A 27,948-nucleotide genomic window follows, 5' to 3' on the forward strand; every position below is an offset into this window, starting at 1 on the left:
CAAGGCTATCTATCCTTCTTCAATTTTATTCCTTATACCTGTTGCTGTCAATTGTTGTCTAATGCTCCATTTGAAACTCTTACCAACTTCTGGTTCTTTCAATTTATTCGGCTCTCATCTCCTTAAATTCCTGCCTGTCTACAATTTGATAGATACATAACTCATCAAACTGATCCTCTGTTCACTCAGAAACACACTTTCTCTGTAATTGGTGAGCAATTTCATGCATGAATCTTGGTTTATCTTTCAAAAGTATATGATCAAAAACTGGCTATGTTCTTCAGCGCACTGAGATGTGTTACGTCCTCAAGTTTCTAAACAAAATCTAGTTTTTTTTTTTTTTTTGCTTAAGATCCTACAGTATATCTACATTGTTAATGCCAATTATCAATAAAAAAAACTAATTCTTCAAAGGCTGTATCAGAATTCATGATTTTTCCCGATAATCGTCACTTCTCATACAGCTAGGGTAACACTCTCACGCACAGTTAAATTACACGCTGGAAAATTTTAAATGAATAATATTAAGTCTGTATGTGTGGATGGATATGTGTGTGTGTGCGCGCGAGTGTATACCTGTCCTTTTTTCCCCCTAAGGTAAGTCTTTCCGCTCCCAGGATTGGAATGACTCCTTACCCTCTCCCTTAAAACCCACATCCTTTCGTCTTTCCCTCTCCTTCCCTCTTTCCTGATGAGGCAACCGTTGGTTGCGAAAGCTAGAATTTTGTGTGTTTGTTTGTGTGTCTATCGACCTGCCAGCGCTTTCGTTCGGTAAGTCACCTCATCTTTGTTTTTATATATATTTTTTCCCACGTGGAATGTTTCCCTCTATTATATTAATATTAAGTTTTGTTTGACAGATGATGTTTAAGACAGTTATTTAATGCAAGTAGTACCTGAGAAAACAAATTTTGTCTTGTAAACAAACTGTATACCAAGACATTGTTTGGTGGTGTCCAGGAATGGCTCAGCAGCTCTGACCCGTTGTGTCACTTGACCACTGCTGTCTTTTGACATAATGGATTCGAATAAGGAAACCTAAGTACCCACCTACATTAGGTAATTAATTAAGTTATCAAGCACGAGTGATGTTTTGCAATGTTAATATTTTCTTCTGGAATTTCCTATTTTGAACATCCTGGTGCACCACTTTCCCTTATTCTACAGAGCTCTAATCTCTCACAGCTTATTTTTACATGGTGTGGAACAAAACTGACTGGCAGCCCAAAAGAAGTACCGGGAATTTCAAAGAGCACCGTGTAAGAGGCACCCTAGTGTGACTTCCCAGGCTCGGGCCATTGTGTCAGGAACTGTAGGGTCCCTCCTAAATGATTCAACTGTCTGCTACCCATAAGACACTGCTAATCTGATAGCTGTCTGCATGTGGGGTGTACACAGGTGCAACTTTCCATCCAGTCTGGATAATGAAAGCTACCCCAAAATACAAAGAATAAGGTGCATATGTGTTAAATGCTAAAGTTCTTTCCTTTCCATTTCAAGCTCAGTACTGCTTTAGTTCTAATCCATTTAAGAGATCAGACCACAATCCATACACCATTAATAGATGTATTACAACTGAACATAATCAAGGAAAAGGGGAAATCAAGTGGTCAGACTCAGTAGGCAGGTACTGCTGGTCAAAAGGCTCTTCAACAGGGACTCTGGATATTTCACACTCTTATGTTTTAGGCTGTCACGCATGAGGCTGTGAGCATATAATCTTGTCTGCCATAAATTTTAGTAACTACTCATCACATAAGCAATTATAAACACCCTGTCAGTATGAGAACACAGATTCTGTAACTTACCAAACGAAAGTGTTGGTATGTTGATAGAGACAACAACAAACACACACACACACACACACACACACACACACACACACACACACACACACACACACACACACAAATTTCAAGCTTTCGCAACCCACGGTTGCTTCGTCAGGAGAGAGGGAAGGAGAGGGAAAGACGAAAGGATGTGGGTTTTAAGGGAGAGGGTAAGGAGTCATTCCAATCCCAGGAGTGGAAAGACTTACCCTAGGGGGAAAAAAGGACAGGTACACACTCGCACACACACCCATATCCAACCGCACATACACAGAGACAAGCCGACATTTGTAAAGGCAAAGAGATTCGGCAGAGATGTCAGTCGAGGCAGAAGTACAGAGGCAAAGATGATGTTGAAAGACAGGTGAGGTATGAGCGGCGGCAACTTGAAATTAGCGGATGTTGAGGCCTGGCGGATAACGAGAAGAGAGGATATACTGAAGGGCAAGTTCCCATCTCCGGAGTTCTGACAGGTTGGTGTTAGTGGGAAGTATCCAGAAAACCCGGACGGTGTAACACTGTGCCAAGATGTGTTGGCCGTGCACCAACACATGTATAGCCACAGGGTGATCCTCATTACCAACAAACACTGTCTGCCTGTGTCCATTCGTGCGAACAGACAGTTTGTTGCTGGTCATTCCCACATAGAAAGCTTCACAGTGTCGGCAGGTCAGTTGGTAAATCATGTGGGTGCTTTTACACGTCAGACAATTGTTAGCCTCATTTTCATAATCTGCCACCACAAAACCACTCCTTTTAATACATTTACACGCAGTTTTTTCGAAATTTTCCCGAATTTCTCCACCCTTTAACGTGTTTTGGCGGCAACACAACCACCTAACCTTTGTGCACATCGTTGTCTACCAACCCAAGTTCACCACAGGATCAACATAGCCCAGCTTTAACCAACCCTTTTTCGCCTTTTTTCACACCAGATCTCCAGTTGCTTTCTAGTTCACCTTTATCTCTCCCCACATATTTTTATTTTCATTTTCATTTCAGCCTCATGTTACACTTTCCATCTTCTAATACCATGTCACCCTCGCAACACCCCCACAACACCCCCACAACGACCCCATTAAGTTTTATTTACATTCCCTCCACAAACATGCCTTCGCCCTAGCCAGATTACACTCCCATATTTTATTTTCTCAGGCTTGTCTGACATTTGGCATTACCCCCAAAGGCCTCACACTTAAAGTTCCCATCTCTGGCTGCAACCCTTCCTTCCATCAGCCCCTATACCAGTTCCAAACTGAACAATCCATTGCCCTCACCCACCTAATCCTTCACTACACATCAACTCAGCCAATGAACACACCCATCAACTCCTAGCCCTAATCAATGTCCTCAATCTTTCCTCTCCCACATCCACACCGGCTGTTCAGAGCATCCTCCTACAGGCCAACTGCAAATTAGAACAGGATGTCACCCTCCACCTCAAAAAACTATCCAATCTCCTGGTTTCCCACCTCCGGAAAGGCAACTCACTCACCCTTCACAACCTTTCCAGCAAACCTCAACCTCCTCTCATCGCACACAAACCCAGTCTCTCCCATCTACTGAATCTCCCACTTCCAGCTCCACTCCCTCCAAAACCTCAAAATTCCAATCAACACAATCTGGAACCACAACAACCTAATTCAGTAGTTAACCTTTGCTCCAAACCTCTCTCCCAATCCGAAACCTCTGTCCTATCCAAAGGCCTCACCTTCAGCCCCACTCCCAGATTCAACCAAACAGCCCTCGTCAAAGATTTACTGTCCTATACTCATACTCTCTGCTGGAAATATCACTTTGCCACAAAGAAAAATGATCCTAATCCTACTCCTAATGATCCAACTCCCCAAGACACTATCCAAAGTGAATCCTGCCTGGAACAGTTCCGTCCTCCGTCACAGCGGGACCCCCCACCTCTTCCTCAAAATCACCCTCTCCAAATCTTCCAGGAATTTCTGACTTTCAGCCTTGCCTCTCAATCCTTCTTAAAAAACCTTAATCCTACTCCCAACATCACCACTGCTGAAGCCCAGGCTATCCGTGATCTGAAGGCTGACCGATCCATCGTCATTCTTCTGGCGGACAAGGGTTCCACGACAGTGGTACTTGATCGTTGGAAGTATGTGGCTGAGGGACTGCGTCAGCTTTCAGACAACACCACATACAAAGTTTGCCAAGGTAATCCCATTCCTGATGCCCAGGAGGAGCTTCAAGGAATCCTCAGATACTTAGGCCCCCTACAAAACCTTTCACCTGACTCCATCAACCTCCTGACCACACCGACACCCCGCACCCCTACCTTCTACCTAAAATTCACAAACCCAATCATCCCGGTCGCCCCATTGTAGCTGGTTACCAAGCCCCCACAGAACGTATCTCTGCATACGTAGATCAACACCTTCAACCCATTACATGCAGTCTCCCATCCTTCATCAAAGACACCAACCACTTTCTCGAACACCTGGAATCCTTACCCAATCTGTTACCCCCGGAAACCATCCTTGTAACCATTGATGCCACTTCCTTATACACAAATATTCTGCACGTCCAGGGCCTCGCGGCGATGGGGCACTTCCTTTCACGCCGATCACCTGCCACCCTACCTAAAACCTCTTACCTCATTACCTTAGCCAGCTTCATCCTGACCCACAACTTCTTCACTTTTGAAGGCCAGACATACCAACAATTAAAGGGAACAGCCATGGGTACCAGGATGGCCCCCTCGTACGCCAACCTATTCATGGGTTGCTTAGAGGAAGCCTTCTTGGTTACCCAGGCCTGCCAACCCAAAGTTTGGTACAGATTTATTGATGACATCTTCATGATCTGGACTCTCAGTGAAGAAGAACTCGAAAATTTCCTCTCCAAACTCAACTCCTTTGGTTCCATCAGATTCACCTGGTCCTACTCCAAATCCCATGCCACTTTCCTTGACGTTGACCTCCATCTGTCCAATGGCCAGCTTCACATGTCTGTTCACATCAAACCCACCAACAAGCAACAGTACCTCCATTATGACAGCTGCCACCCATTCCACATCAAACGGTCCCTTTCCTACAGCCTAGGTCTTCGTGGCAAACAAATCTGCTCCAGTCCAGAATCCCTGAACCATTACACCAACAACCTGAAAACAGCTTTCGCATCCCGCAACTACCCTCCCGACCTGGTACAGAAGCAAATAACCAGGGCCACTTCCTCATCCCCTCAAACCCAGAACCTCCCACAGAAGAACCACAGAAGTGCCCCACTTGTGACAGGATACTTTCTGGGACTGGATCAGCCTCTGAATGTGGCTCTCCAGCAGGGATACGACTTCCTCAAATCCTGCCCTGAAATGAGATCCATCCTTCATGAAATCCTCCCCACTCCACCGAGAGTGTTTTTCCACCGTCCACCTAACCTTCGTAACCTCTTAGTTCATCCCTATGAAATCCCCAAACCACCTTCCCTACTCTCTGGCTCCTACCCTTGTAACCGCCCCTGGTGTAAAACATGTCCCATGCACCCTCCCACCACCACCTACTCCAGTCCTGTAACCCCAAAGGTGTACACGATCAAAGGCAGAGCCACGTGTGAAAGCACCCACGTGATTTACCAACTGACCTGCCTACACTGTGAAGCATTCTATGTGGGAATGACCAGCAACAAACTGTCCATTCGCATGAATGGACGCAGAGAGAGATCTGGATACTTCCCACTAACACCAACCCGTCAGAACTCCAGAGATGGGAACTTGCCCTTCAGTATATCCTCTCTTCTCATTATCCACCAGGCCTCAACCTCCGCTAATTTCAAGTTGCCGCCGCTCACACCTCACCTGTCTTTCAACAACATCTTTGCCTCTGCACTTCCGCCTCGACTGGCATCTCTGCCCAAACTCTTTGCCTTTACAAATGTCTGCTTGTGTTTGTGTATGTGCGGATGGATATGGGTGTGTGTGCCCCAGTGTATACCTGTCGTTTTTTCCCGCTAAGGTAAGTCTTTCCACTCCCGGGATTAGAATGACTCATTACCCTCTCCCTTAAAACACACATCCTTCCCTCTTTCCTGATGAGGCAACCGTTGGTTGCGAAAGCTAGAATTTTGTGTGTATGTTTGTGTGTCTATCGACCTGCCAGCACTTTCGTTTGGCAAGTCTCATCATATATATATATATATATATATATATATATATATATATATATATACACACACCTGTCCTTTTTTCCCCCTAAGGTAAGTCTTTCTGCTCCCGGCATTGGAATAACTCCTTACCCTTTCCCATAAAACCCACATCCTTTCGTCTTTACCTCTTTCCTGATGAAGAAACCGTGGGTTCGTTAAAGCTTGAAATTTGTGTTTTTTTTTATTGTGTCTATCTACCAGCACTTTCTCGTTTGATATGTCACAGCATCTTTAGGAGTGCATCTAGAGCACAGTAAGAAAAATACCACAGTGGTGTGTATAGAGGAGTGTTGTGAAAAACATAAGAAAAGCATAGTGCTGCAGAACAACTAAACATTTGACAAAAATTATCAGTGTCTAATGCAGAAGAGCAACAATGTGCTAGCAGACGGCATTTCCCGATGTAAGCGATAAATCAACCGAAAAACCGAAAATCACCACCACAGATGATGCTTTACTCAATAAAGCAAAAAAGACAGAGAGAGAGAGAGAGAGAGAGAGAGAGAGAGATCAAACATTTTTGTACTTGCAATGACAGAATAAGAATACCCTCAAAGGAGAAAATGAGCTGTAACATGGAAACAAAGTGGTTCTGGACCCATGTTCATATAACACAATTTCTTCATCTACATGTGAGGGATATGTCCTGCAGTTTGTGCCACACAATTTTGTTACACACACACACACACACACACACACACACTCTGTGTCTATGTCTCTGTCTCTGTCCCCCTCCTTAGTTCCATATATTCACATAGCTGCAAAAAGACTAATACATAAAATGGAAATCTACCTATCTGAAGTGTTATGTGTGACTTAAATTTTGGCAGTGGAATGTTTTAGAACAGGGGACACTCATCATATACTTCTTGTAGTATACTGTGAGTGAGGTATGAGTGCTATACAATAGGAAGGGAATTCATCTCCACTAAGATTACGAGGCAAATTTAATAGAGAATGACAAAGTTCTTAACTTAAAAATATTAACACCTACATGAAAAACTGATAAGTTATTTTAGTGCAATGTCTTATTTTATTGTAATAACTTGCTGGCATAATATATGTTTCATGCTAGCAATCAAGCAACATCATCAACTGCATTACAACTCATCTAACTGGAAATAACATGATGATGAATCAGAACGATGCATGAGAAAACACAGATGAGCAAACACATCAAATTAGAAAAATCTTAAGTTCTGACCTCCACAGTTGGAAATTTCAACTGCAGAAGGCACCATGACTTTCAAATCACGTGCTGTAGATTTTAAATTTTACAAGTAAAACAACACGAAAAAGATACCTAAATGCAATGCTTTCCAGAGTCCATATAAAAATTTAGAGGCTTTTTCCTCACATCAGGTAGCAAAAATGGTTACACAGCAAGTTATAACAAGGAGATTGCTTCAAATTTGCACAGGACATGACCATGAAGATTGTGCGACACTAAAACTGTGAAAGAAAAAGGGAACTGTTCTATTTACAACATTTGTAATTATTACACGTCTTACTAGTTTTTGTTCTTATCATGACATAATCTATTTTGTTCATTTTCCCTCCAACATCCTCAGAATCAGAGTAAAGGGGAACAACAATAACAACAACAACAACAGTAAAATGTTGTTGTTGTTGTGGTCTTCAGTCCTGAGACTGGTTTGATGCAGCTCTCCATGCTACTCCATCCTGTGCAAGCTTCTTCATCTCCCAGTACCTACTGCAACCTACATCCTTCTGAATCTGTTTAGTGTATTCATCTCTCGGTCTCCCTCTATGATTTTTACCCTCCACGCTGCCCTCCAATACTAAATTGGTGATCCCTTGATGCCTCAGAACATGTCCTACCAACCGATCCCTTCTTCTAGTCAAGTTGTGCCACAAACTTCTCTTCTCCCCAATCCTATTCAATACCTCCTCATTAGTTACGTGATCTATCCACCTTATCTTCAGCATTCTTCTGTAGCACCACATTTCGAAAGCTTCTATTCTCTTCTTGTCCAAACTATTTATCGTCCATGTTTCACGTCCATACATAGCTACACTCCATACAAATACTTGCAGAAACAACTTCCTGACACTTAAATCTATACTCGATGTTAACAAATTTCTCTTCTTCAGAAACGATTTCCTTGCCATTGCCAGTCTACATTTTATATCCTCTCTACTTCGACCATCATCAGTTATTTTACTCCCTAAATAGCAAAACTCCTTTACTACTTTAAGTGTCTCATTTCCTAATCTAATTCCCTCAGCATCACCCGATTTAATTTGACAACATTCCAGTATCCTCATTTTGCTTTTGTTGATGTTCATCTTATATCCTCCTTTCAAGACACTGTCCATTCCGTTCAACTGCTCTTCCAAGTCCTATGCTGTCTCTGACAGAATTACAATGTCATCGGCAAACCTCAAAGTTTTTACTTCTTCTCCATGAATTTTAATACCTACTCTGAATTTTTCTTTTGTTTCCGTTACTGCTTGCTCAATATACAGATTGAATAACATCGGGGACAGGCTACAACCCTGTCTCACTCCTTTCCCAACCACTGCTTCCCTTTCATGCCCCTCGACTCTTATAACTGCCATCTGATTTCTGTACAAATTGTAAATAGCCTTTTGCTCCCTGTATTTTATACCTGCCACCTTCAGAATTTGAAAGAGAGTATTCCAGTTAACATTGTCAAAAGCTTTCTCTAAGTCTACAAATGCTAGAAACGTAGGTTTGCCTTTCCTTAATCTTTCTTCTAAGATAAGTCGTAAGGTTAGTATTGCCTCACGTGTTCCAACATTTCTACGGAATCCAAACTGATCTTCCCCGAGGTCAGCTTCTACCAGTTCTTCCATTCATCTGTAAAGAATTCGCGTTAGTATTTTGCAGCTGTGACTTATTAAACTGATAGTTCGGTATTTTCCACATCTGTCAACACCTGCTTTCTTTGGGATTGGAATTATTATATTCTTCTTGAAGTCTGAGGGCATTTCGCCTGTCTCATACATCTTGATCACCAGATGGTAGAGTTCTGTCATGACTGGCTCTCACAAGGCCATCAGTAGTTCTAATGGAATGTTGTCTACTCCCAGGGCCTTGTTTCGACTCAGGTCTTTCAGTGCTCTGTCAAACTCTTCACGCAGTATCTTATCTCCCATTTCGTCTTCATCTACAGTATCCATTTCCCTTTTTAAATTTTCTAACCTACCTGCCCGATTAAGGGATCTGACATTCCACGCTCCGATCCGCAGAACACCAGTTTTCTTTCTCCTGATAACGACGTCCTCCTGAGTAGTCCCCGCCCGGAGATCCGAATGGGGGACTATTTTACCTCCGGAATATTTTACCCAAGAGGACGCCATCATCATTTAATCATACAGTAAAGTAACAACAATAAAATAAGGCAATGGTACTGTTAGGTTAAGGAAAAAATTCTACATAAAATCAGTTTCTATGCTTGAAATTTCGTGCAAACAGCAGATGCAACTATTGTCTGACCTGATTTGGTATAAGAACAAATCGAACTATAGTATTCAGATCAATTTCAGCTATAAATAAGTGACTGAACAGAAAAAGAAAGAATATTACTGATGACTAATTCAATTACCTTGTAAAAGAGGAGTTGTAACTAAGTTTCAAAAGCAAACTTATTGCTCTTCTTGATGGAGATGTGAAAAGACCAATAGAACATGGGCAATGAAAGAATAGGGTATAAAGGTAAAATAATCTAGAGTCTTGCCAAGAAAAATTGACTCCCAATATCTAGATGCACTTCAGGAATATATGAAACATTCTATAGATGTCATTTCAGCAGTGTATCATCAAAATGCAGAGTATATTTCATAGAAGGCATTAATAATGAGCTCAAAACCAAATGCAATAAAATCTTTTCTGTATTAAAAAGTGGTTTGTTGTCTACTTGAGAAAAGTTTTCCCTACTCATCTTATTCTTCTAGTAACTTTGTATGGGTTGTAAAGTAAAATAAAATCTCCGTACTTGTGTTTGGTTTGACACCTCAGTTGGTGTCACATTACCAAGTCCTTTCTTTGTGTGTTCTATACTCAATTGGTACTTTGTCATAATTTTTTTACGTAACTGCCCAGTTATGCTATAAATATGACAAAACCACATAAGTTGCGCAGTCACATAATAAATATAATAAAGCAAAATGATGTCATAGTTCACAAGTAACCTTAAAGACTCCATTAAGGTAGTGCTTTAAAAACACAGAAAGAACACACACACACACACACAAACACACAGGCACCTGTTACTTAAATTCCCCCCCCCCCCCCCCCCCCCCTGGTAATTAATATGATTTCTACCCGTCAAGGAGGATAAGAGAACACCACCTCCAGTAAAATCATGACTGATAAATAAACTGATTCAAATCAATCTACAGATTACAGGCTGCTGTACATATGATCTTTTTATGGTCTTAAATGTTCATTAACCAATTTCCCTAACTTTTTAACTGTCTGGTGGCAACACATGGCAAGATATAACTTGGAAAAAAAAAATAACTGGACCTGTCTACGTTTAGAAACATAATAAGTTTTGTGAAATCTAAGAATGGGTAACTGATATGAGCAAGTTGGGTAAAGTTAAAAACCACACATAGTAATGGTCAGTCATCTTTTGGATGTTACAGCTGTTCTTAATTTCCATGGTTGTGAAGAAAAATTGGTGAAAACTGCTGCCTTACCACTGTACTTGACATGTTACTTTGAGACGTTACAAAAAGTTACTTTTTCCACAACTGCTGTTTTAATTATTCCACATGCACGCTAATTAAATGTAAGATGAGGTCGAGTTCAGATGCAAGTAATATTAACATGACTAAAAGTTAGTTACATCGTAAAAAACAGTGTTTGAGATAAGTGTAAATGTGAAATTGAGAAGTCTGAAGAGCTTCCAGAAAGTTGTTGATATTCAGAGGCAGCAAAACACTAATATTAGAAACAAAAACTGTGAGTCAGAAACACAGTTTTCAAGCAGTATTTGATGCAGTTTACCAGATAGAAAAATGATATGGGAAACTACAAATGGTATAAAACATTTGTGCACGAGTGGTTACAGGGCACCAGTGGAGAAAAATTGCCAGAAGTGTGTAAACAATTCAAACTTTCTTCCCAGTGTCAACAACAGTCAAACCTGTGCAAGTAATTCAGTAACACTTCCCAGTGAAAACAATAGACAAAAGTGTGTAAACAATTCAAACACTCTTCCTATTTCTCTAGAAATGCCTAACCAAGTGATTAAAAATTAATATAAATCTAATGTCACTTGAACAAACAGGTTTAGCTTGTTCATGACACTGTTTTTGTTTGAGTGTGAGCAGATGCAGCACAAACCTTGCACACAATTGCACACAATTTTCCTCATGTTCAAATTTTCAGATAATATGCGATGTACCACACTTTTTGAAATACCTACTACATCTGCTACCTCACAGACTTTCAGTCAATGATCATCCAGTACTGCTTTGTGGATTTTCTTCACCATTTCTGGAGTCATCTCCTCATTTGGTCGACCACTGCATTGCTCATCTTGGCAGCTCGTACGACCACATTTAAACTCGGTACCCAATATTTTACTGTTGACAACGAAGGAGCAGACACTCCCAAAGTAGAATCTAGCTCAGGTTTAATATTGGCTGCAGTGAGGCCTTTAAAAAGTATCACATAATGATGACCAATTTTATCCATCTTCACAAGTCCACTCACAACATTCACTATTGATGGATGCCTAACAAATACTAAACAACGTGGCGTCTTCAAACTTGAAACATATGCTTCATAGATCATATACTTTCTAATCCAGAGATATACTTCAATAACGAGTGCCATCTCTCAGTCAGGCCTGGTACTTACGGGACCACCCTCGTAATTCTCACTTTATCGAACTTCGGGCCCTGACGAGAAAGAATTTTTAGAAAAAGTAATACTTTAATACAGTACTTGTCCAAATATAAACAGCACAAAATTATAACTGTAGGTGATATTAACATTGATATATGGGCAAGAAGAAAAAATAATTCAATCTGTATAGTTAATTCTTCAAAGCCACTGAACTATTACCGTCTCAATGAAAAGTCCACCAGACTAAATTCGTGTCTTGATTGGTAATACACAGAGACTCTCTTGAATGAGATGTTATAGAATTTGGAATATCAGATCATGAAATGCCATAGCTTCAAACTGAAAATTAGCTCTCGATATTGGATGAAGGGAAGTGACATATACACTACTATGAGAATCCAATGTAAACCATATGATAGAACAGTTTATCTCCTAAGAGAGATTAAGCGCATAGTAGAAAAGATGTGCCTCACTGTAATCAAAAAATTTCATACACATAAGCAGCAGCATACCAACAAGTGGTACACTCCACAATTTAACAAACTCAGGATACCACTATTAATTCTGAAAGCTAAGTCCCATAAAACTGACCAGGCCAAGAAAAACTACATAAATACATGAACACTCAACAGATCTAAAATTAAGAAAATGCTACGTGCAGTGCAAATGATTAGTATATTTTATATCCCAAAAATAAATGTAAAGCAGACTCGAATGTCATCAAAAAGGAAATTAACACTATCAATCAAGAAAACAGTATCAATATTGACAGCGATACATTCATGAATATTCTGTAAATAGTGCCAGTGCTACTGCTCCAGTTAACAATCCTGCGTTGGGTGCAGAAGCCCTATGAACTCGTGCAAAACAAACATGTGAGAAATTTACATGGCTTCTAATCACATTCAAGAATCAATGTACAAAATCTAAGGAAATCCCCAACAGAAGACTATTTTGGATTCAGTAATTTCATCATACAGTGTGCAGCAAAGGAAATCAAAATGCCAATTCTCTCACAGTGCAAAAGGAATTTTTCTGGAATGCTGCAAGCTCACAGTTACAGTAAGCCTCCAACATAACTACAGACCTGTTTCAATAGCACCAATCATATCCACGATAATGGAAAACTGTATGCGTAAACATATATACAGCTATTTTGAAAGTAAAAAAATATTAAATGGGCAATGATTCAAATTCAGGTCTCACCTATTAACTGTAAAAGAAGCCGACACTTTGTGAATATTGTTTATGAAGGGTATGAAAAAAGGTTATGTATGTCTGGAACACTTACTGATTTAAGCAAAGAATTTGACTCAGTTTTATCATTTAAGCAATAGGATGCAAATAAGCACAGATCAGCCATACTCCCAATTAAAAAGTACCACCTCACGGCTCTGTTTTGGGCCTATCCTGTTTATTGTCCACATTAATAACTTTCTAATAAGAGTATGCTATACGCTGATGACATGACATTAATAACCACCAGTGAGAATTTACAAAGTGTAGAAGCTAACAGCAGATAATTGATGCAAATGACTTATCATCATTGGTGTCAAGTCTGTGAGCTGTGCATAAACCAAATAAAAACACAACAAATAATTTTTAATCTGAAGGTAACTAAAAATGAAAATAAAAACAGTAAAACTACTTTGACTGTTCATAGACCAAAAACTGTCTTGGGAAGAACACACAAATTATCTATGTAGCAAACTAGCTCGTGTACTTTTTTTATTCTATACATTAAGGAACAGTGTGAGCAAACAATTGTTGCCCCACTTTTATTTTGCTTTCTTTCATTCTCATCTGCAGTATGGAATACTGTTCAGGGGCAATTCCCCAGAAGCTCTAAATGCGTTCTCAGACAGCAAAAGAAGACAAATATTTAATAGGATTATTACCCAGACAGTCCTGCATAAACCACTTTAAATGTCTTGGCGTAATGACATTACCTACCCTGTAAATGTATAACTGTTTGATATAAGCCAGAGAAAACCTGTAAAAATTCAACAAGAAATGTGATGTGGGTGTACACAATATCAGAAATAGTCACTTATTGGATTTGCCTTCCTCAAGACTTGCCATGGTCCATAATAACTATAAATAACTGAGCATAAAATTTTCAATGAGCTACCGTACCCAGCTTGTACAGTACCATTAAATGAATATAAAATCTTACGAACTTGGCAAAAATACAGTGAATTGTATTCAACTGAAGAATTCCTACAAATTAATCATTACAATATATATTTTTTCTGCATAATAAAATATCTTTTAGTTCTTAAATAAACTAGTTATTTTCTGTATATGTAACTGATTATTGTACCAAACTTGACACCACTATAAATTTTGACAAAGCCAGTTGTATGAAAAATTCTGAAAGGCAAATAAAATATTTTAATCCATTCTATACAAGTGGTGGTGATAAAAACACTGAAGATAACATGTGAAGTGCTGAAACGTGTGTATAAGAACAATAAATGTATTTTATCTTCCATAATGCTGTAATGTTAGTTTTTTTCATGAATAGAGTATTAAAGTACCTGAAGAAGTGTAGTTCTATCATTAATTAACATCAGCTATTGGAGAGTAATATACAACAATATATACATCAAATTATTCCCCATGGAACAAACAAAACACACATTACAAAGAGAATTAGAGTGGATGGTACAACACCAAGTCATAGTAATTGGATGCAGCTCATATGACATTTAAAAAAATGTCCCCAAGAACCAAAAACATGCAACCTAATGTAGTGGACTTCAGAACCAAAAATAAAATGAAATCTTAAATCATTAATGGATGCTTTCAATTTTCATACTACTAAGGCACAAAATCAATCATTACGGCATGCCTTCAAATACAATTTACTGAAAACTTTAATTTACATACAGGATACTGGGTCAAACTGAAATAGGAGACAGTAAAATTCACACCAAGAATGTTTAATGTAAGGATGAGTTGTTAAATTCTACAACATATGGAAGAGTTAAGAGAAGATTATACACAATCATCAGGCAAGGCACACAGAAATATCCATACAAGCAATCCAAAATTAAAGAAAATTATGGCTCATAACTGCTTCATACAAGCCTAAATGACAATGGCCAATGCATAAAACTAATGTATAGACACAATATTATTGAAAAGTACATCTAGCAATATTATGTATTCTTAAGAGAAACATCTGTGTGGCACCCATGATTGTGTTATTAGCAGAACAAAAAAGATATACGGCTAAATTATTCAGTTGACTTACTACATCATCCGGCCTCTCTATATTGGTCTGGTTGCATTGATGACAGACTTGCTGCATTAATGCTAACCTAGTTGTGTGCAGTTCCCTTTGTAGTGATTCTTCCTTTGCCTGCACAAAATGTACCATGTTCCACGATATGATTTTGTTATAGGAATGCAAAGTTATTAAAATGTAATGAACTCTTAATTAACTGCATAAGTAATATTTTCATTAAACTTGTATAGTTTAAAGCATGACTTAAATTTCATTTTTAAAGATGAGATATGAGTGAGTTGATATGGACACTGATAGTCAACTACTTATATATATTCTGTTTGTTTCAGAGTGCTCATCATATTTGGAAGACAAACAGAACAGTTTTATAAAATACACAATTCTATTAACTGTACTTAAACAGACTGCAACATATGTGCGCCTTAATCTCAACTGATTATGCTCACGTCCAGTTAACTGGTTCAAATGCAGAGCTATCTAATGATACACCCACTTTTATTTCAGTAATGTTTGATACCTTCAGACAGTGACAAAATAGTGGAAGCTCATTCATTTGAACAAAAAAAGTCTCTAAATACTATGACATGTCAGTATTATATATATCTACAAAGGGAACTACAGATAAATAAGTTAGCGTAGTCCCCCATTGCAACGAGATTTTTTGTCTTCAATTTTACGCAACTACAGACTCAACTTACACTCAAATGAAATCATAACTTTTGAGAATGAAAATGTATGTAATTATACCTTTTTGAAAAAGTTAAAAAGATAAATTGCCATAATTGTTAAATCAGCATTCCCGTCCTTGTTTCTTGGGCAGTGTAACAAAAAGGATGAACAATGACTACGAATGAGATGAAGTGCAAAAATTATCATGGAAATTGATGGGGAGTGATTAATTAGGCAAAGGTGGTGATAAATTTAACTTGATAAAGGATACACCTCTTAACACACTTGGTGTCACCATCTAGTGAATGAGGTTACTCACACAACTAATCATTTTCAAAATCATCGGACAAATATTATATTGTAGTCTCAGCACAACACTATTTTATTAAGGATGCTTATGTATTACATGCTGTATTTCTGAGGTGAGAAACAAGCAGAAATACATACAAAAATATAAATGAAGTCTATTTAAACATTGCAAATTAAGAACATTGTGCCCATCCAATGTCAGTTTGAATCTTTGTGAATACGCCCCATTCAATTTCTGTGTTGAACTCAAAAGATTTTCTTTTCTGCACAGTTTCATTTACAATTTATTGGTCTGCAGTTTACACGTCCTATGGTGACTATTTTACTCACTCAAAGTGTTTCACAGCCAGCAGGCTATTTACTGAAGTAACATGTGTTCTCTAGAGTAATTTCAGAGTAATATTTAATTCATTTATCTGGTCAATGCATAATTTCCATTTCTGGCATGAATTCATTGTACTTATTTACTGATCACATTTTGGTCACCCTGCTCTTCTTTTGTTTTCCATTTCAAGTCTGTTCTCCTATACTACTGACATCCAACTTACATCATGTTTGTTTTCCCCTTTGGCTAATATGCAACTTACATCATGTTTGTCTTCCCCCTTTGGCTATCGTAGCTTTATGAGCACATTTTGCAAACTCCACTCATGTAAATTCTACACATGGATGACTTTCTTCCATTCCTCCTCAGTGCTTCAGCATTTATGAATACACTGTTACAAGAGTTTTGTTCCTAAATCGGTAATAATAGACCAATAAAATTAATTGACCATTGCCCAATTTCCTTTATAACAAACTGAATCTCTAGCCATAAACACCCAATATAACAAATTCGTCAATTTTTTCTGTGATGCCAAATGTAAATTATAGGTCCATAAATGTATTTCATTTGATATGTACTGAAGAAATGGCAGTTTGGCTCTCCAAAGAACTGTGGATTCATCTAATGATACACAATGCTACTAACCTCTTGCTAAAATATTGAGCCAATTCACAGGTCCTAGTTTGTGTGTGTCTTAAAACCTTCTCAGTCATTAGTGAGATTTATCGACAACCAAAGAGCGCACTTCTCTGTCACGTTCACTGGAGTGCACTAATCACACAGCCGTGCTCCGTGTATGACCACAGAGTGCTCCGTGTACTGCCACAGATCCCCCTCTCGTTTACTCCATTTCAAAATGCTACGAGGGAAGAATAACCGAACAACTACACAGACGAGTTCAAAGTTATCCGAGCTTACTGTTGTCGTCGTCATTTCGTGAAAGATATATGGGAGGGAGTGGTATGCTGCTTGACTCTTCTTGGAAAGTACATTCTCAAAACATTCACTGTGATGCATAACAACACACTCGTGTTACCGGGCACTAGTCTCTATGAGCACCTGAGCGCATCTATGAGGAAAGAGGCCATTATTCTTTTGACTCTATCTACCTCTTCTGCTGATGTTATGTAAAATATCCGACTAGTGAGCACGTCGAGAAAGCTAGCTCCCTCACAGATGAATTACAATACCTCAGCGACATTTTTCCTTCCATTATTGTTCTGTTGTTTCTCCACTCCAAATTTCTCTGAACACATATTCCTAGTTATTCAACAACTACCAATCATTTATTGTGCAAGTAAACAATAATGGGCTTTCCATCTATGTAAACACAAAATGTTTATGCTGCGGGTAACACACCATTTTCTGCATTAAGCACCTCTCTGTAGGTCCCTGTGCATTTCATTACAGTTTTCCGTCACTGCAATTTCGTTTACTTGTGACAGCATCACCGGCATACACACACATATGCACAGTGTAAATGATAGCTGTTTACAGTGTACCACAGCAGTGTAGCAGTGCAGGGGGAGTCGAGACACTGAGACAGACAGCCTGACACAGGACACTCGTGGCCCACAGAGCAGGTAGGTAGCCTAGACTGGCCTACAAGGGCTCTCTAAGCTACAGCACATGCACACCATGCGAGAGTTTTAATATCGTCTCGTGCCACTGGCTTACTCGTGCACTTACAAATTGTAAAATTGACCTTCGTGTAAATATCATCTCATAATATTGTGAATTTTAACGGATTAAAATTAATAATTGTGTAGTTTTGTTTCTCTGATCATCTTACTACAAGACAACTGCACATAAAGGTTAAGTTTAGATCAAATTGGAAACTTAGTTTTCGCATAACATGTTCAAAAGTCTTTTCCTTTCATTACCCTTACAGGAAAGGTTAACTCACTAATGTTATCAAAAGTCGGTGAGAGGATGTTAAAAATCTTGCACAGCATGCGTGCAGTGTAGCTCCTGCACAGTTATCATTTACAGGGTACACGTAATGAACGGTCACTGTTGCTTTACACTCCCCCCAAGGTAAATCCAAACAGAATCCCACATCTGACAATGTTTCCTCTTTTTAAGACTAATGTGCTGAGCTTTAACTGCCAGGAAATCACCAATATAGCCATAAAGCTGGTCTGACATTCTGTTAACTCATAAATTATTCACTAATTGACAATGCAGAACTGTATCTGACACCTTTCAGAAATTGAGGCAAACTGCATCAATTTGGACAGCACTATGTATTGTCCTCTCACGGCTTCAAGAAATGTAAGGGGAAGAGACACTGAGAAATTGGGGGCAGAACACGCACAGAATTTGGGGACGATGAAGGAATTTGGGTGATGGGGCAAGCAGAGGAGACTGTGAAGGGAAATGACAAAACTAAGGTGTAAACAGTGGCGGTGAGGAGAGTGGGCAATAAAATAATCTGAGGATCAAGTTAGTATTATCTTCATCTCACTTTCTCCAATAAGTTATCGGATTAATTTCACTGAATTTCAACAATAATTAATCATTAATTTCCTTGTCAAATTTCAAACTTATATTACTCAAACATTACATCTGTAAATGCATTCCTCATCTTAGATATTAATTCTGGGGTTACTACATCAAAATTCATTCTGTCTTTAGTCATACACATTATTTATAACACATTTTGAAAATGTATTTTTTTTTTTTTTTTTTTTTTTAAATTTTGAAGATCTCTGTTTACTTCTCCTTAATAGTCAACTGAATAAACAGTATTGTGTTAAAGGCTAGACATCACAAGAAATAAACCTGGCATGCTTAGTATTCAGAAGGAGTAAAAGAAAGCTACAGTGAGGGCGCTGGCAAGTACAATACGCACACACACGCACGCAAAACAGCATGTCCAGTCTTAAAAGACATATAAGATTTGCTGATAATTACTTGAACTACTAATACGTTCACTACTTTTCCACACAGCATACCACAAATTAACACAAAACCTTAAATAAAACTTTTCTCTGTTACAGTTTGAATCATACCAACTGGAACATTAGTCTATCAACCTAATGTGACAGAATTAACGTCTCCAATATGCTCTGTCAACTTCTCTACTCAGTAGGAGAAAAACTACATTTGAAGAACAAACAAGGCACTCTGAATTTACCTGTAAATGTAGGAAAATCTGTCTAAAACCCACCTCTATTCTCCCACAACAGTCTTGAATTTAACTACAGAACATTTGAACTGGGACGAGGGGGGGGGGGGGGGGGGGGGGGGGGGAGAATTTACTAGTCAGCATAACAGCTATTATAGACTAATAAATCACACATCTTTCAAGCAAATTTTATAGCCTTCTGTTACAGAACTGTAATCTCTGAAATGGGCACTGAATTACAGGAACTATACAGTATGTAACTTAACGAAATATCTGGAAAAAAAAAAAAATAGAAATACAAAGTAAAATTGAAGTCAAAGGGGAAAAAATTGACAATATTTGTGATCCAGTTGTCTTAGAGCAGTAAAGTGGAGAATCCCAATTGCAAGATCTGAAGATCTCTTTCAGTACTCAACAAATATTCTTGTTAGTAAATAAGACTTCATACTAATAGTATATAGAGAAATTTTTCTTTTGCATGTATTGATACATGTATTTACATGAGAAATATGCAACAGTATTCACACAGGAGTTGACAGTATAAGCTGATGAAGGAAGGTTCACTTTTATCAAGATCTAAATTATAAACCAATTTAAATACAAACAGCATAAAGAAATTAGCCCTGAATCATCACTTATAATTAGCAGTTTGAATAACATAGGGGCTGCTTATAGTTGCCATTTACCTCAGCTAAGGTCTAATCACAGTCCACATGCTTGAAGATTTCCTTTGCTCTATTATCAATTGAACACGATGTAAGCACATTAATGTCTGAAGTGCAGTATGGTGTAGTATAGAAAACTACATTAAAATATCATTTTCGAAGTGGGTCATAAAAATAATGCTACAGTGACATAATGACTGTGAGCAACAATGCCAAAAGTACCGGCGGTAATGAAATGTTTAGGCCTGCTGCAGAAAATTGGGGCCAATATAATTTAGGGTAGGAAACTGACGCCAAAATTAGTGCTAACCATGCTAGGCATTCCTGCAACATTAATATGAACAAGCCACCCAAGTAAGTAATACTCAAGAGAATACAGATGACACGAAAATAGAAATATGAAACTAATATTAATTAGATTTACATCCACAAGTGCCTATATAACAGAAGTAGGAAAGCAGCCATTTGAAGCCGAATATCATCTGCTTGACCTCACTATGAGATTCTATCCAAACTAAACTTCCATAAAAACCGTCAACAGTTATTAAGCGTGTAAGAATAATTTCTTCATGAAACTATGTAAATGGACAACATGTGTCAATAACAATTTTTACTATTTCTTTCAGTTCCTCTTGTTTGTGAAAGATACTATTACTTATTGAATAAGGAAAATAAGTAAGTTAATACTGAATAAACAATTCAGTTAAGTACCTTGTGGTCAGCTATGATCTGCTGTAATCGCGGTCTGCACTTCGTTGCGGACATGGGCGAGCCCGTCCACATCGTCCAGTCTGCAACCCGGTCCCGATGCAGTCCCGGATATTCCCGTTCCAGTATTGCTCTGAGCCGGCCTGCACTCGTCCACTGGTGTAGCTGGATATCCTGAGCTAGGCGTTCTCGACAGAGATGAACATGGCGGAGGTGTGGAATAACGAGACGTCTTGCCACTACCGCTGGCACCCGTTCTGGCTCGGCACGACTGGCAAACGTCAGCAGACAGGTGGGGTGGTGTTGATGAGCCCGAACTGCAGGGGGTGGGCACCAGAGCTTCAGCAACGAGTGTCTCTGTAGAGCTCTCTGCAACTGCTACAGCAGTACTGCCTGCAGCTTCAGATGGAAGTGCAACGTTCAATGCGTCTGCTGACTCGCATGCTGACTCCTGCGATGGTTCTGGTACGGTTGTCGCGCAAAGCTGCTAAAAATAAAGTGTGATTATACAACAAAGCTCAGTAAACTGATCTGCGGTATTTTGTATAAAAACAAACCTAAGCAAGGACAGACAGCTAAGACAGACAGCTATTCAGCTGCAGGCAAATGACATATGGCATGAGAAAGGAGCCTTTAGCTTGGTGCTCACACAGGTTGGGGTTTTGGGAAGGGGGGAGGGCACCTAAACTTTTACAGGGAGAAAAAAAGAGAGCAGTAACTCTTAAAGCAAGTGACATTTTACCATGCTGCTGCACATGCCTTTGTGCCACTCAACAACCCTTGCAAAAACAGACATAATGTCTGATGGGATACCGCTATCACCAGTTATACAATATTACTTATAATCCACCTTGATTGCAAAAATGTTTAATCACATGACCGGTTTCGGTTCCTCTAGAACCATCTTCATCCAACTTTTCCATTGTTTGATAACGCCTATTTTAGTATTTATGACGACTTACTGAAATGATCACTGTTGCGTATAGAAGTCCAAGCCAAAGGATGAGAGATGATGCACCGGTGAAACAACTGGAAGATGCGTGCAGCGCCTAGCGTTGTTGACGGGGTCCTCCAGCACGGTCCTCTTACCCACAGCGATGGACATCAGACGACTGAATGGCTCGTGGCACAACACCGAAATAGCGAGAACCATGGAAGCAGACCATGGAGGAAAACAAGTCTACACCAGCGCCATGGATATAGAAATCGCCCTTTGTTTTCGATCAAACAAAAATGATAATTTTATTATGTATTTTAATTTTGACAAGTACAGATTTTAACCTTGACAACTACAGATTTTAACTGAGTATTTTTAGAGATAAAAGCAAATTAAATCTACTTAATACAGTATGTGCATATGTAATGTAACAAATGTACCAGACGCCACCTGTCGATATGAGTTTTATAATCAATATAAATGACGTGCATTCTGAAAATCAATTTAATGTAACGCAGCATGTGAAGGTTGCTGTGTGTGGACGGGTTACTCCTGTAACCAAAACTGCAGGTACGTTTTGGTACATTTGATGTTGATTGGATAGGATGAAATAGGTTTGCATTTGTGAAATAGTAAATTAGTATCATTGTCATTTCAGATCTGAAGATGGTTCTAGAGGAACCGAAACCGCTCATGTGAATAAACATTTTTGCATTCAAGACTGATTATAAGTAACATAATACTCAACAATCCAATGCAGGTGAATGGTTGAACATCATTTATGTTTGAAGAAACAGCTGGTGTTACACGTCAGGAAGATATACATGGGAGCTATGAAACATTTTATGAACATGAGCAATATCCTGAAACAAGAAAAAAATTACACCCCCCCCCCCCCCTTTTGCCAAATGAACGAATCAACAGAATAATGTGCTAACAAAGAGGGATAAAAAAGTAATGTGAATTTTTGCTTTTCTTAAAAAGTCTTTATTTATTCATCAACGTCAACTTTGTCCCGTTCAAAGTAATTACACTCAGATATAACACAATTCCAATCATGGAAGCACTTCTGGAACTCACTTTTCATTACGGTTTTCAGCTCTTTCAGCGACTGTGTTCTTATCTCATCAATGGTGGCAAAATGATGCCCTTTCATGGTTTTCTTCGCCCTCTGGAATACAAAGAAGTCATAATGGGCTATGTTCGGCAAATACGGTGGCTCAAGTATCATAAAAGTTTTGTTTTTTTGTAAAAAAAAATGAACAACAATTCAGGTGTGACTGGGAGCATTATCATGATGCAATTTCCACGAGTGGTTATGTGACAATTCTAGTCTTCTTCACATGTGATTTAACTTGACAAACTTTTTTTCGGTCTTGGTTATTCGGGCAGTATCCACTGGGGCAACTGGCCCTTGGTTTCGATGTCATACCCATATACTCGTATTTTGTCACGTGTTATAATTTTCTTTGGAAGTTTTGGATCATTGTACACTTAGTTCAGCAATTCCTGAGTGAAGTCTATCTAACGTTGTTTATGGTTGAAACTCAATAATTTTTTAACAAACTTTGCTGCTACATATTTCACCTCCAAAACATCTGAAAAAACTGCTTGGTATGAGCCAAAATACATTCCAACACCATCAGCAATCTCTCTGATGGTGATTAACTGAATTTCCAGAATCATTTTCTTTAGTTGTTCCAAACTGTTGCCAGTTATCAACGTGCTAGGGTGTCCAGGGTGGTCGTCATCTTCACTGCCTTCTTGACCCTCTCTAACCGTTTATACCCCTCTGAACCCCGTCTTATTCAAATCAGATTCTCCAAAAGGCACAGTCAACATTTTGAATGTGTTGCTGCATTTAATTACATTTTCAAGCAAAATTGAATGCGTATTCTTTTATCTGTCTTTCTCAGAAGTAAAAATTTGCAGATCACTCAAAAGCACTTATAAACTTTTCAACTGTCAACAATAAACTAAATATTCAAAGCAGCTGAAAGTGCAAAGATACATCAGGAAAACGTGCACCAACAAGATTAAAAAAGAAAAAAATTGAAAATCATATGTATAAAGGCCTTCAAATTGCAAATTCTCATCACTTTTTGATCACACCTTGTATGTCGATGACTTATAAAATGAGTCAGCATGTGTAAGCCAAAAGTAAAGTTGACACACACCACAATATATAATTTAAACCTGTAAGACAAGTTATGACATAATTAGAAAAAACTTTTACAGAAATAGAGATCATACAAGCAATACAGTAGAAGAAGTATGGGTAGCTTTGAGGGATGAATTTGTGAAGGAAGCAGATGATCAAGTAGGTAAAAAGATGAGGGCTAGTAGAAATCCTTGGGTAACAGAAGAAATACTGAATTTAATTGATGAAAGGAGAAAATATAAAAATGCAATAAATGAAGTAGGCAAAAAGGAATACAAACATCTCAAAAATGAGATCGACAGGAAGTGCAAAATGGCTAAGCAGGGATGGTTAAAGGATAACAAAATGGCTAAGCAGGGATGGTTAGAGCATAAATGTAAGGATGTAGAGGCTTATCTCACTAGGGGTAAGATAGGTACTGCCTACAGGAAAATTAAAGAGACCGTTGGCGAAAAGAGAACCACTTGTATGAATATCAAGAGCTCAGAAGGAAACCCAGTTCTAAGCAAAGAAGGGAAAGCAGACAGGTGGAAGGAGTACATAGATGGTCTATACAAGGGCGATGTACTTAAGGACAATATTATGGAAATGGAAGAGGATGTAGATGAAGATGAAATGGGAGATACGATACTGCGTGAAGAGTTTGACAACATTCCATTAGAATTACTGACAGCCTTGGGAGAGCCAGTCCTGATAAAACTCTACCATCTGGCGAGCAAGATGTATGAGACAGGCGAAATGCCCTCAGACTTCAAGAAAAATATAATAATTCCAATCCCAAAGAAAGTAGGTGTTGACAGATGTGAAAATTCCGAACTATCAGTTTAATAAGTCACAGCTGCAAAATACTAACACGAATTCTTTACAGACGAATGAAAAAACTGGTAGAAGCAGACCTCGGGGAAGATCAGTTTGGATTCCGTGGAAATATTGGAACACGTGAGGCAATACTGACCTTACGACTTACCTTAGAAGAAAGATTAAGGAAAGGCAAACCTACATTTCTAGCATTTGTAGACTTAGAGAAGGCATTTGACAATGTTGACTGGCACACTCTCTTTCAAATTCTAAAGGTGGCAGGGGTAAAATACAGGGAGCGAAAGGCTATTTACAATTTGTACAGAAAGCAGATGGCAGTTATAAGAGTCAAGGGACATGAAAAGGAAGCAGTGGTTGGGAAGGGAGGGAGACAGGGTTGTAGCCTCACCCTGATGTTATTCAATCTGTATATTGAGCAAGCAGGAAAGGAAACAGAAGAAAAATTTGGAGAAGGTATTAAAAATCCATGGTAAAGAAATAAAAACTTTGAGGTTCGCCGATGACATTGTAATTCTGTCAGAGACAGCAAAGGACTTGGAAGAGCAGTCGAACGGAATGGACAGTGTCTTGAAAGGAGGATATAAGATGAACATCAACAAAAGCAAAATGAGGATACTGGAATGTAATCAAACTAAGTCAGGGGATGCTGATGAAATTATATTGGGAAATGAGACACTTAAAGTGGTAAAAGAGTTTTCCTATTTGGGGAGCAAAATAACTGATGATGGTCGAAGTAGAGAGGATACAAAATGTAGACTGGCAATGGCAAGGAAAGCGTTTCTGAAGAAGAGAAATTCGTTAACATCGAGTATAGATTTAAGTGTCAGGAAGTTGTTTCTGCAAGTATTTGTAGGGAGTGTAGCCATGTATGGAAGTCAAACATGTACGATAAATAGTTTGGACAAGAAGAGAATAGAGGCTTTTGAATGTGGTGCTACAGAAGAATGGTGAAGATTAGATGGGTAGATTACGTAACTAATGAGGAGGTATTGAATAGGATTGGGGAGAAGAGGAGTTTGTGGCACAACTTGACTAGAAGAAGGGATCGGCTCGTAGGACATGTTCTGAGGCATCAAGGGATCACCAATTTAGTATTGGAGGGCAGCGCGGAGGGTACAAATTGTAGAGGGAGACCAAGAGATGAATACACTAAGTAGATTCAGAAGGATGTAGGTTGCAGTAGGTACTGGGAGATGAAGCAGCTTGCACAGGATAGAGTAGCAGGGAGAGCTGCATCAAACCAGTCTCAGGACTAAAGACCACAACAACAAGAACAACAAATTTGGAGATTCAGAGTTTGATCAGTAGTAGCTTCTGCGTCGATGTGTGGATGGGGAGGGGGAATAGGAGAGGGGAGGGGGAGAGAGAATCTGGAGACAACATGTCATACCAGATGGCTGAACTGTTGTTCAGCTTTTGGGATGCAACCTTCCTATCACCCCAGCTGATTTGATTCCCTCCTCCGTAGCATCTGAATCCCATAATTTTAGGTAACTTCTGGTGTCTAATTCACTTTTATCTTCTCCCAAAATGTCCTCAGCCTTATTTCTATCACTCCCTTTGCACCTTACATTTATTTATTAATTTAATACAGTCCCGATCTCTCTGCATGCAATTTCCGTACTTCTAGAGCCCTGAAGAAAGATATCTGTAGCTGTCAATTTCCTTAGCATGAAGAGGCGCATGCCTGGGTACAGTTCTCATTCCTTAGGCAACCACAGACACTTTTCTGTGAATGCACTGATCATTTTGTCCCACACTGTGGTGAATGTATTAACAGTCATGGTGATTATTTTTGAACTAGTAGAATTTTTTTATCTGATTGTCCCTTATATTTAATGTACGCAGTTTTATCTAACCCTTTAACTGAGAAGCAGCAATTCAGAGTTGGAACATAACAAATTTCTCAGTTAGTAGAAGTATTACTTAAAAACTAATGGGAACTCTGCAGAATAATATATAGAAAACTGGAAAAAATGAGGATCTAACAGATTATCAGTGGGGTTGCAGGAAAAGTAAAGGCAACACCACAGGGCAGAAATAACACTGCACTTGATAACAGAAACAAGACTTAAGGCAAATCAAAGGCATGTTTACAGGATTTGTGAACTGACAAAAAGTGTTTGACAATGTGAAATGGTGCAAGATGTTTGAAAGGCTAAAGAGAATAGGTATAAGTTTAGGGAAAGACAAGTAACACACAAAATTTACTGAGTACTTGAATTAACTCTCACTGTTTGTTGGACACAAAATAAATTTTTATTTTAAAAGAATGATAATTTATTGAAAGTAGTGCCCTTAGCCCAGGAAATGACCTGAGGGGGTCTCTGCAGACATCATGAGACTCTGGCATAAAATGGGGGTGATACGCGATTACAAGAACTCAGCAAGAGAGTTCTCACAGCCTCTGTCACCTCAATTCTCCAACTTCCTACCTACACGTGGTGCCCCCGTTAAGCCGAGCAACTCAGCGGAAGGTTGGGTAACCAACCCCAGCGGGAAACTGATTTGGTGAGCAGATAGGAGTTGGAGGACAGTGGAAGGCAACGGGAAACCACCACTGAACTATCCCAAGAAAACCCCATGGCTTCGCTCAGCTCAAAATGTTCCGGAGTTTCAAGTTCCCCGATCGGATCTCCGGGGGGAACCAGGTTGAGAGGAGCTTCACGAAGAGTAAGATGGTGCAAAGAGAAGCACTGCATAGGAACATGGAATGTAAGATCCATGTATCAAGGAAAACTAGACATAGTGAAAAAAGAGAAATGGAGAAAATTAACATCGACATATTGGGAATAAGTGAAATGAAGTGGACTGGCATGGGAGAATTTGCTTCGGATGGCCATATGGTGTATTATTCTGGGCACGATAACAACAGAAGTAATGGAGTAGCCTTCATAGTTAGTGATAAAGTGAGAAAAGCTGTGATGGGATGCAAATATAAAAATGATAGAATGATGTCCATCAGACTTCAAGGTCAGCCCCTCAACATCACAGTAATTCAAGTTTATGCACCAACAACCGATGCTGAAAAGGAAATTATTGACCAGTTCTATGGAGATTTACAAGAATTACTACTGTCAACACCAAAAAAGGATATCGTCTTCATAGTTGGAGATTGGAATGCAAAAGTG

At 39.0% G+C, this 27,948-nt stretch overlaps 1 protein-coding gene across 1 annotated transcript in view; it reads right to left on the bottom strand.

Moving 5' to 3' along the window:
* LOC126418640 (myotubularin-related protein 3) overlaps nucleotides 1–27,948 on the bottom strand; it is a 170,051-nt gene that overhangs the window by 77,688 nt on the left and 64,415 nt on the right. Inside the window, 3 exon segments of the mRNA XM_050085499.1 lie at nucleotides 15,101–15,208; nucleotides 20,904–20,933; nucleotides 20,935–21,387. Of these exon segments, the coding sequence (XP_049941456.1) occupies nucleotides 15,101–15,208; nucleotides 20,904–20,933; nucleotides 20,935–21,387 (591 nt within the window).

Source organism: Schistocerca serialis, chromosome 9 (assembly GCF_023864345.2).
Source record: "Schistocerca serialis cubense isolate TAMUIC-IGC-003099 chromosome 9, iqSchSeri2.2, whole genome shotgun sequence".
Taxonomy (NCBI): Eukaryota; Metazoa; Arthropoda; class Insecta; order Orthoptera; family Acrididae; genus Schistocerca; species Schistocerca serialis.